General features: G+C 39.8%; 1 protein-coding gene across 1 annotated transcript; it reads right to left on the reverse strand.

The window, feature by feature from the left end:
* Window positions 1–7,576: 7,576 nt before the first annotated feature.
* On the reverse strand, window positions 7,577–12,131 carry LOC102710521 (glutathione S-transferase T3-like). The gene is made up of 5 exons (XM_015840405.2): window positions 11,700–12,131; window positions 10,963–11,134; window positions 10,706–10,870; window positions 9,091–9,137; window positions 7,577–7,803 (listed from the first exon to the last, which is right to left on the reverse strand). Exons 1-4 carry the CDS (start codon window positions 11,765–11,767, stop codon window positions 9,111–9,113), a joined length of 432 nt encoding a protein of 143 aa, XP_015695891.1. The 5' UTR covers window positions 11,768–12,131; the 3' UTR covers window positions 7,577–7,803; window positions 9,091–9,110.
* Between the last annotated feature and the right edge of the window lie 55 nt (window positions 12,132–12,186).

Consider the following 12,186-nt stretch of genomic DNA (forward strand, 5'->3'; position numbering starts at 1 on the left):
AGCATCTGCACAAACCCTATGTACCAACCCCAAGATGGTGTGATAGGAGTGGGACTTGGATGAGAAGCACGACAGAGTTTCTATGGTGAACCAAAAGTTTTGCAATCATTTTCTTTCCTTCCCATGTTGATCCTGGAGTTTGTTTTCTCCCAGCTTAGTGCTTACAATGATTCACCAAGGAGGAACTGACCCCACTGAGCTGCTTGAACTACAGTTCTCCTGCCGCCGCCCTGCTCCCAAAACCTGCACTCCAGGGAAGAATAGCCGTAGATTCCCTATGCGCTCGGTATGGGTCATGTTTCCATTGTCATGTTGTTCACATGGTTTTACCACTTCAATAAATTGTCATATTTTTTATCTCTGCAGGCATGTAATTTTTTCATATGGGAGGATCTGATCATGAAATATGTAGTTGGGATGGTATTTTACTGCCACTCTGCCATGATTGATGCATTGCGGGAAAAGCGACATAACACTCAACAACTGCTCATCATTTGAGTCTCTACAGCTACATCATTTGAAGTTCCGTAACACTTAGCAGCTGCTTATCCAGAAGGAACAGCAAATTAAGTCTCAGCAGCTAAATCAGAATAATCAGTAGCTACATCGTTTGAAGTTTTCTGACCACAATGTTATAGCTGACAGATCTACTACTCAATATGTTTAGACTCAGGTTCAGTTTTAATCTTAGGAAGTGGTTTATCTTATTGTTGCTTGGGGCATGCTTTGCTGGGTTGGCTTCTACCAATCCGAGGAAGTGTTGTGTTATGAATCTTAAAATGTTCTGTTGCAGAAATTCTACATTTCTGACCACAATGCTGTCAGCTTTGTGCTGTGATCTACATTTATGATCCCAGGGAAGCATTGATTTTATTACCTGGTTAAGGATCATAGACCCGTAAAAAGGAGATTTGTCCTGCTGGAGGTGACAGCTATGGACTTATGGGTGGGAGAACTTGTAGAAAGCTTTGAAAAAAAAAAATAAAACCAGTATTTGTGACTCTTGCATTGAATGGTGACTATTGCAATTCAAACTCAATGTCAAGATGGACTTAAAATGAACTTATTCTAATTTGGTGGGGTTAGCGGATTCAGTGAATTTGGTACAAGGGGGCTGGCCCCATGCGTGTGCTATAAGGGTTTTCATTAGGAATAAGTTCACTTTACGGTCACAAGTCATCTAAAAATAGTTCCTCAACCATAATACTAATGTTGATTGCGAAAATCGTTCAAATTAGATCCCTGAGCTGTATTGGAGAGCAGTTTTACTGATGTGACTGACATCCTAGTTAGCTAGATTTTAAAAAAATCATGGGACCCATATGTTGGTTGTCAAGTTAGCAAATAAATACATAATAAAATGTAGGGCCCTGTCAGCCTATTAAGAAATAAAAATCCGCTCTCTCCTCTCTCCGGCCGTCGTAGCCCGCACGCGAACGGTGATGAGCTCGTCGGCGTTTATCTCAGGCACGCGCCGACGCCGACATTGAACACCTTGAGGCGGCGTGGCAAACGGGGCGGATGGGAAGGGATTGGGGGGAGGGCGCAAGACGGGACGACGACGGTGGAGGATCTCGGCAGCGGCGACCATCTCGCTGACTCGGCAAGAGCCAACAATTTCTCCCCGCCGTCTAGATCTGCCTCACCAAATCGAGGTCGACGGGAGCGGCGGAGCGCGCACTGCTGGGAGCGGGAGCGGAGGAGGAGGAGGAGGGCGGCAAGAGGGAGGAGGCCGGCCTGGAGGACGACAGGGGTAGCTCCTCTCCCTTTTCCCCTATTATCTGCCGGTGGCCAGCGATTTGCCCGGAAGCTCTAGCGACTGACTGAAACTGAAACGATCAATGAAAGATACTATGCTGTTTGACTGAATCGATGGAGTAGAATTAATTGAAGTGAGGTTGATATTGCATGCACAACATCATCTGCGGCAACGCCGGCAAGATGGACAGCTACCTCGACGTCGTCGACGGGCAGCTTGCCTGCGAGTTGGCCGTCTTCCACGGCTGGGACGACGAGCTCCTCCCCGTGGAGTGCACCATCGCGTCGGCGCCAGGGTGCCCAGGGCGCGCATCACCGTCTACCGCGAGGTCCACGACAAGGACCACATCACCATCATGGTCGCCCAGGAGAAGCTCTTCACCGCCAAGCTCGAGGCCATCTGGCGCGGGAGCGTCGCCGCCGACGCAACCGACGGCGAGTAGCTACCGCATCAAGCAACCATCATCACCACGCACCGTGTACGTATGTACGTTAATCAGGCAATGACAGTGCATGCACAGCAGAGACAGGACCATGCAAGTTAATTAATGGCCGGTAAATTAAACAAGGTGCCCGGCCAACGCCGCAGACGGCGACGGGCGCGTCGTCGCTGATTCCGGTGAGGAGCGGGGATGGTTGTTCGGGCGTCGTGGTGGAGGCCGCGGTCGCCGCCGCCCCGTGCCCACGACCAAGCTCGCCGCTGCCCCTGTGGCTGAGCCACCCCGTGCCCGCGCCCTCGCCTCCTGCTGCCGCTTGCGCCTGCGCCTGCGCCTGCCCCTGTCTAGCACTGCAGCCACCGGCCTTGATGGAGAGGGGAGAGAGGGGGATTTTTTATTTTCTTATTAGGCTGACAGGTGGACCCCATATTTTATTAAGTATTTTTTTCTGACTTTGCAACTGACAGGTAGGTCCCATGAATTTTTTAATATATTTTTTGCTAACTAGGATGCCACCTCAGCAAAACCATTCTCCAATACTGCCCAGTGACCCGATTTGAACGTTTTTCGTAACTTCAGGGGCCAACATTTCTGGTATTACGGTTGAGGGATGATTTTAATACTTCGTGACAACTTGAGGGACCTAAAGTGAACTTATTCGTTCCCATTATGGGTGGCCAAATGGGCCAATGGGCTAGACAGCACAAGCCCATTTAAGCATGACCCGTTAGGATTTCGTGGACTTGGTGAATTTGGTGGATATGAAAGAATTGCTAGTCATAATGAGTCTAGATCTAGCTGCAGTCACCTATGCCAAAGTGTTCGCCACCTATGCCAAAGTGTTCGCCACTGTTGGTTTCCTAGTTGCTGATCTCAAGTAGTTCCGTAGGTGTAGTTTGGATTCAGGGATTTTTGTTTTAAGTCCTTATCACATCGGATATTTGGACGTTAATTAGAAGTATTAAATATAGACTGATAATAAAACTAATTGCATAAATAAATGTTTTTTCATTAGACAATTTTTTAAACCTAATTAATTCACGATTAGCAAATGTGTACTGTAGCATCAAGTTCGCTAATTATGGACTAATTAGGCTTTAATAAATTCGTCTCGCGAAATAGTCCAGAGTATGGGATATGTTTATTAATAATCTATATTTAATACTTCTAATTAGTGTTCAAATATTCGATACGAACAAACACCCTCATAGTCTGACGGGTGCACTCCAGTATCTCATATGTACTCGACAAGACATCTTCTACGTTATTCAATAGGTGCGCCTTCGTATGCGCGATCCGCGTGAGCCTCACCTTGCCGCTCTCGAGAGGATTTTGGGCTACGTTCGTGGGACACTAGATTTTGGCTTGCATATGTGGCCATCACCCTCTACTGATCTCATTGTTTATTTTGATGTTGATTGGGCCGAATGTCCTGATAATTACAGTGAGGGAGAATCACTACCCCTCCCTAGGTATTGAAAATGTGGGAATTTGCTCCTAAACTTCGTTTTTCAATCCCTTCCAAAATTCTCACACCGACCATACAAACAATATGTAGTAGAATTAACATCTATCCCTTCAAACTCTTGTTCTCTTCTAACAATTCCCCCCAACCAAACACACACATGGTACTTTCAGGAGTGGTTATGTTGAGGTTTTCGTGCAGTTTGATCATAAACTGCATATTCACCTTAGTTTGGCAGCATTGCAGTTATCACAACTTGGATTTGACATTGAAATCCATAACTATCCTTTGTTAAAGTTGAGCGAAGCGTACACAAAATTCACGACTCAACGACAAACCTCGAATTGTGTCGTTTCCACGGAGATAGCCGAGGGGTTCACCGAAAGCATGGTGCTTGTTAGTGCTGCAGGCACATGGATGTGATCCTCACAACTACTATCAACTCCATGATCCATCCAGTACTATTGTTTGGTTTAATTTTGGAAGTGTGCTTCCACACCTGGGTCTGGTAAGTCTTATCCGATACATTGGTTATGGTTGGCTTTATGCATATATATTTCTGTCTCAGCGATGTAATGGCAATTGATTTCTCTAAACTTTGTTTTTAGATTAATCTATTATAGCTTGTTCTAAAACCATGCATTTGAATGTTAGAATTTGAGATTATTTATGTAATGCTATAAAGTAATAAGTAACTTTCATTTTATTTATATATATTATAAAAATGCTCATGCGTTGGTATGGGTAAAAATAATTTTAATTGTTCATCTCCTACTCGACAAGACAATTCAAGAATGGTGAATTTTTATACATCTACTCGACAAGTTTAAAAATAAGAAATAATTTTAATTTTTATATATTGTGCAATTCAGGAATCGTGAACTAAAATAGAATTGGACGTGAATTTCATATCATATTCAAGTAAAACATATGTTTGGTTTATTATTTAAAAAACTAAAAACATAATCCTAGCGCTATTGCGATTTCTTTTTATTATTAATTGTATTTTTACTTTATTCAAGTGAACATATGCTTGATTTTTTTAAAAAAATAAAAACAAAATCATAGCGCTATTGTGATTTTATTTTTATTTTATTTTTACTTGGATATAGAAAAGTTATGCTTCGTTGCCTAACGCACGTGCAAAATAAAATTCCATGCATATCATGCAGCTATGAAATGGTGAATTAATATAGAACTAGACGTGAATTTTTCGTCATATTCAAGCAAAACATCTGCTTGTTTTTTTAAAAAAAAGTAGAAACATAATCCTATCGCTATTGTGATTTTATTTTGGTTCTTTGCTTTATTTAGGAGGAACATCTGCTTGCTTACCTTTCTTTTTTAGTAAAAAGAGAATCATAGCGCTATTATAATTTTATTTTTTTTTATTTTACTTTGATTTAAAAAATCAAAGGTAAATTGCTTTGTTGCCTAATGCACACGCAAAATAAAATTCGTTGCCGTCTTACCCATTGAGCCACAACGCTGTTTCTGTGTTGAAGGTACATGATGTCGTCTCTGTAACCGAACATAGATAAAAAAAAAAAATATGTCGAACCCATACTTTTGTTTTGAAAATACCATCCTCATTGGACTAATTAAAAGGACGTCATTTTAATTTTAAAACTATTTAAGACATGCCATTGCGTATCCCTTCGATGGACTTTTAAGCAATTTTGGAATATATTTCCCTCCATTATGTTCACCGCTCCATCCGGGAGACTGCTGTAAGTGCAGAGGAAATTAGGTACAAATTTTTTTTCTAAATGCACGGAAGGATACGGAGTGACATATTTGGTGCAATTTTTTTTAAATGCACCGAAGCGATATGCAGTAACATATCCAAAAAATTATAATCACATTTTTACAATTAGTCAAATAGTAATGATATTTTATAAAATAGATAAATTTATAATGGCATGAATGACAAATCCAAATACAGCCTAATTCTTAAAATTTAATTTGAGATACTAAATTTTGACATGTAGTATTAGAGATGCTACGCGCACGCTTCCCGGACTGCTAAACGGTACGTATTTTGCGAAAATTTTCTACAGGAAAGTTGCTTTAAAAATTCAAATTTTACATTTTTTCTGAAATTAATAATTAATTAATCATGTACTAATCTATTAACGCGTTTTTCATGCCGGTTAGCCACACCAACACCGAACGCTCCCAACCAAAGACGCCCTAAGGCCATTCTCAGTGGCTCCCTTCATTTCACAGTTTACAAGTGTGACACACCAGCATTCTAGATTTATTGTATAAAATGAAAGTGACATCTCTCAGTGGTCTCTTTCATTTCACAGTTTTATAGACTTGATAGATCATTAAATTATTGCATGAGAGTAATTATTGCATCAGAGGAAAATAGGAGGTTGACCCCACATGAGATCTCGATAAAAGAAAGGTTTGTTATCAATGGACTTTTATTCGACTTTTATTTACTTAGAAACAACGCCACAAGCCTTTCACTAGAATGAAAGGGTTCTATTCTCTTTCTTAATTAAATTCTTGCCATGTCATCGATAAAAATATGATATGAATTAATGCCAAATGAAAGGACTATTGAATGGCCTAAGAGCAGGTACAATAGTAGACTATATGTCAACTATAAACATATTTTAAATAGATAAGAGAGGAGAGGAAATAGTAATAAGCTACTAATTTGTAGCTAGCTACAGTATGTGCTCCGAGACGCCATGTGTGTATGGTATGTAAGACCATGTATTAATATTTTGTAGATAACTATTGTATAAATTGACTATTAGATTGATTATAGATGAATTGTAGCTAGTATTTGGCTATACTATCGAAGTTGCTCTAAGAGCCGATACAATAGTAGGCTATAAGCTAGCTATAAGCATATTTTAAGGAGGTAAGAGAAGAGAGAAAAGTGCAGTGAGCTATAAATTTATAACCAGCTACATCACGAACTTCAAGACACAATATGTATATAATATGTAGGACATGATAATATATGTTTTATAGCTAGTTATTGTATAAATTAACTATTAGGTTTACTATAGATGAATTGGGGCTAGGGATCGGCTATGCTATCGAATTTTCTCTTAGGGCATCCACAATGTATATAGCAAAAGTAGTCCATATATATGGGACCCACACATATAGGCTATAGCTATTGTTATCTTCATAATATATACAGATAGCAACTAGTATTAAGAGGAGAGAGTAAATAGAGACAAATAACATATTTTATCCTTTATGGGCAGTCCATATGCTTATGGGTGGCTTTTACTATTTTTTTGCTATGGACTAGTTTCACATGTTGTTAGGGCATTCCTAACCCAATAACTAGGATGATGTCTATAGTATTAAATAAGTTACCACATAGGATGAAAAATGACGTGGCAAGTGAATAAATGAGGAAAGAGAATGAAACCATGTCATGCAAGACATGGTTTCCCCACAACATCCAAGATATCATGTGAGATAAGTAACATTAAATTTAAGTGTGGAATAGTGGTGTTTGCATTGGAAGAGTAGTGTCTAGTACTAGTTTTTTTATGATGAGAAATTTATAGAAACCATATCTAGTGTTATGGGTTGAGAATGCCCTTAGATAGCTGAATGGAATATTTTGTTACTTATGGACTAGTAGTTCTAGAGAATGCCCTTAGAGCAAGGTCAATAGAATGCCCGCCAGCCGATTCCAATTTATATCCAGCTCAGCCAGAGATACCTTATAGCTAACAAGGTATAGCAAGTTGGTTGTAGAGCTGTCAGATTTTGAGCGGTGGTACTATTTAATGCATGCATGCCAATAGTAGTTGTTGGGATCAATACTAGCATGTATATATGTAGCCATTTTGTTGCACCACACATACATTATCACATCAGAGCTAGAAAAATAGAGAATCAATAAACCAAATCAGTGATTCATAATCTCCTCACAGCATGCCATTGAACAAAAGATAACTGAAACTAAATAAAGTTCTTGGTCTAATTAGACGCTAAGAAGACATACAACAAACCAAAGCAGTACAATAATTCATAAATCTCTTGGTAACATGCCATTCAACAAAAGGATAACTAAAACTAGATAGTGTTCTTGGTCTGATTATGAACTGAGATAATTGTTGATCTCCATACAAGCCATCTTGATTAGTTGCCAACGACCTGTAGTGGAGAAAAAAAGCATAAGTATGTCAGCAACAGCTTCACTCAAGGCTGAACTCAATTGAGCTTAACAAGTCAAAGTGTCTAACTCTTCAACTAATGTATATTATAGATCATCAGACTGGTGCTTATTTGTGTGACTTCCATTTGGATTTTTTTAAAACTTTACTATATTTTTATAGTTTCTGTGATGTATCATAGTATTAAGTGAAATTGGCTGTGCAACCTGAAGGATGTGCTAAACCAAGTATAAAGTGAAATATGATAAGTATAAAGTATTTGCTAAACCTGATGTAAGATGAAACATGACATATTTTACATGGTTTAGGTTAATATATTTTAAGACTCCCTAAGCCTACCGGTCACTTGGAGTTTGATTTGGACTTGCACTTAGAAAAACATTAGCAAAATAGATAAAAATAGGCAGAAAAGAATAGTGTAAATCCTATGCAGTTCCCTCGGTCACTGCCTGCGTCAGATACAACAACTACTGCAATAAAAAAATTAAGAGTATAGCTGCCTACTTAATATTGGTTAAATTTCTGCCAACTGCAATGCACTATTCCTACAACTAGAACTGCAATACCGAAGTTTGTAGTTCTAGGATTATTCCACTTTAGTTACACTCTAATATATTCCTCCAGAAGATATTCCACTTTAGTTATACAAAATCATATTATAGAGATTCACTTTACCTAAGTTTCCAGAAGATATATTGCAGTTCTAGGATTCTGTCCCTCCAGAAGAAAATATACTAGAACTGCCAACTTCAATACACTATTCCTAGAATTAGAACTAGAAACTTAGGTATTGCAGTTCTAGTAATATATTAGAGTGTAACTAAAGTGGATTTTTTACATCTCAGTTCAGAAATATTACAATGTGACTAAAGTGGGTTGTCCCATTCTAATTATTTCTAACTGAAAGATAGTCACAGCCCACTTTAGTTACAGAGTGAAAAATCATATTTCTGAACTGAGGTGTTAAAAAGATCAATCATGAATTGCTTGCAGTTCACATATACAACATATATAGCATACGGAGGAACAAAATCGGTCCATGTACACGAAAATTTGGATATTCCTTACAACTGCAACTACTAATGAAATAAATAAAGTGATCAGTACATGCATCTTTATTGGCATAAATTTGTTTGAATCCCAGTAACATTAGACTCATTTTCTACTTCCCTAGGCTGCTGAGCAAGAGAAAAAACAAAACATGAAACTAGTCTCCAGGAAAACAATAAACAGGGCATAGGAATTTTATTAATAAGTTCCTGGTTACCTGTGAGAAATACAACATCTCTAGTACACATCCAAGCCTAGTAGTTCCTGAAATAAAACAGCTGGAAGGGTAAATTGAAAGGCTTTATATATGAAAAAATAAGAGGAAAACATATGCTTAATACTGTACCAAGGTTATGGATGCTGCATAGTTCTGAACCGGTTCCAAATGTGCTCAATTAAATCAGTTTTAAGCTGGGTGTGCATTGAACGAGCACGAATAGCAGCTTTTCTACTTAGCACGGCAGCAAAAGATGGGTTACCACCACTGGTTACTTCAGGGGGCAGAACTAGTGATGTCCTAGGAATTCTATTGAGGTCTAGGTCACATATCGCATCCTCTTTCTCCTCTTCAACAATCATATTGTGTAGAATCACAAATGCTAGCATGATTCTCCCAACACTCTTTCGCTTCCATTTCTTTGCTGGACGACGCACAATGTTAAAACGAGCTTGCAATACCCCGAAAGCCCGTTCCACATCTTTCCTTGCCCCTTCTTGATGTTCAGCAAACAACTTATGTTTCTCTGATTGCGGTAGTGGTATAGTCTTCTGGAAAACAGCCCATTCTAGGTATATACCGTCAGCTAGGTAGTACCCATGGTTGTACTCTTTTCCATTGACGAAATAGTGTACCCGAGGAGCCTCACCTCTCACCGATTCGAGGAATAAAGGGGACTGATTCAGCACATTGATGTCGTTGTTAGATCCCGCGACACCGAAGAAGGCATGCCAAATCCATAGGTCCTGTGAAGCAACTGTTTTAAGGATAATTATTGGGACTTTGTAATCACCACGGGTAAATTGACCTCTCCAAGCCCTCGGACAACTTTCCCACCTCCAATGCATACAATCAATACTCCCTAGCATGCCCGGAAACCCACGAGACTCATTAACATGTAGTATACGCTCTACATCCTCACTCATGGGGCGTCTCAAGTACGTCCCACCAAAGACCTCAATCACCCCTTGGGCAAAAATATCTACACATTCTAAGGCAGTGCTCTTGCCAATTTTTAAATAATCATCTAGGGCATCAGCAGGTGTGCCATATGCTAACATACGAAGTGCTGCCGTGCACTTCTGAAGTGGAGAAAGGCCTGTGTGGCCAGAACAATCTCCTCTTTGAGTAAAGTATGGTAACCACTGACCTAAGGCTTCCACAATACGCAAAAAAAAAGCGGCCTGTGCATGCGAAACCTTGTGCGAAACATCCGCTCTGGGTACAGCGGATGTTCTGCAAAGTAATCGGCCACCAAACGGTTATGGGCATCTACATGATCCCTAGCAATCGTCTTCCTTGTTCCACCTTGGCGCCTCGAACCCTCGAATTCAAACGTAGCCTTGATCTTATGAATGATTCGAGTAGCAAAGGAGTCTAACACATTTTGATCAGCAATGTGCTTGTTTAAAATTTTGGATGGGTCTAGTTCATCCAAATATGCATGCCATTTTGGCTGGTTTTTAAGTTCATTCCAGCAATGCATAAACAAGAATGCACCATCCTTGAAGTCATTCTCACATATTTTTAGTGCCTTGTTCAATGGATCATCACTACCCTCCCCACTAGCATATAATGAATTAGCCTCCTTTCAACAGTAGCAAAAATTACCAACCTTTTTCTTGATCTTAAGAAAGCGATTCTTAACTTGCTTAATCTGCCTAAGTCGGCTATTAGGGGTAGTGTTGTTGTAAGCAGCAGCAACATCAGCCCAATATTTATCGTTCTTCTTGAAATTTGATTCTATCGGATCATTTGAGTTATTCAACCAGGCGCTGACCTACAAATATCAAGATTAGGATTTAACTGTCATTAATAATGCAAATGTCGTCTAGGCCATATCCAAATATAATGTTAACATAAGACGCCTACCAATCTTAGATCTTCTTCATGCGTCCATGACAAGCGCTTCTCAGTTCTACTGGCATCTCCATTGTCAACATGAACAGGTTGTGATGGACTCCCTATCGCCACATGTTGTATTGCATTTGCAGGCGTTTTGATAAAATTAACAAAACCATCGAGAGGACGAGATTCCAACCCCCTATATCAAAGAATGAACACATAAACCCTGATCATTGCAAGGCCTAACCTAATTGTTTTAGTACATGTAAATAGTGGTAATTGCATGAACAGGTGAAATAAAGAAGTAATCAGTACATGCATTTTTTACCGAATAAAAAAAATCTACTCCTATCATTGACCAGGTTCCACCGAATAAAAAAAGCATAAAAATACATACGACAGACAAAGCCATTGATCACAAGATTTGATCAAGCTTAGGTTGCACGATTACTGATAAATAGAACTTTGTTCTAGTAAACAATTCAAGAAATATCTTCGCTGATTTGTCATGGTTGTCATCTGCAATTTTAGGACTAAATCTAACAGCTTTGTCATGGTTGTCCTAGTACATATTCTCGATTGTTTACTTAGTCAACCTAATGAGCAAGAAAAATCTGACCAATAAAACAAACATGATAGGAAATTAGGAATGCTTATCTGACAAGGAAAACTATTGCAGTACAAGTATTATTGATTAAGCATGATAATGAAGTTGTAGACACAAATATACATACAACACAACTAAAGCCAAAGCACAAACGTACCATTGTTCTAAATCAAGTTGCACATCCATCTTATCAGTACTAGGACAGTATGAAGATGAGCCCGCCATGGATTGTGACGGTGGGAAAGGAAACCACGATGGCAGAGAGTTGGGGAACAACGGACCCCCATATGGATATGGTGCTGCCGATGGGATCTGAATACCAGAAGGACTAGACGACCTTGCAGATGAGTTTTCGATGCCAGAAGGGGCCGGTGCGACTTCTCTCTTCGTCCGCGAGACATGGCTGTTGGTGGAGGGGAATTAGGGTTTTTGCCAGGGAGATTTGATGGGGGTGGAAGCATGGAAGAGGACTTGGAGATTGTGGGGTTGATGACCGTTGAATTTAGGAGCGATTTTTTGGGCGGAGGAGCTGTTCTTTCGCGCGCTGGGGGAGAAAGAGATTGCACATATGGAGGGAAGAAATAGGGCGCGAGAGAGGAGATACCGATGCGTCGCGGTCGTCTATTTCGTGCGCGCGGGAGGAA

The sequence above is a fragment of the Oryza brachyantha genome, chromosome 8 (genome assembly GCF_000231095.2).
Source record: "Oryza brachyantha chromosome 8, ObraRS2, whole genome shotgun sequence".
NCBI classification, from domain to species: Eukaryota; Viridiplantae; Streptophyta; class Magnoliopsida; order Poales; family Poaceae; genus Oryza; species Oryza brachyantha.

Coding starts and splice junctions, on each gene's coding strand:
- LOC102710521 (XM_015840405.2), bottom strand. CDS start 11,767: ATGGCGGGCTCATCTTCATACTGTCCTAGTACTGATAAGATGGATGTG. Junction 10,871..10,962: donor ATGAAGAAGATCTAAGATTG/GTAGGCGTCTTA, acceptor TGATATTTGTAG/GTCAGCGCCTGGTTGAATAA. Junction 9,138..10,705: donor TTCTTAAGATCAAGAAAAAG/GTTGGTAATTTT, acceptor GTTTTATTTCAG/GAACTACTAGGCTTGGATGT.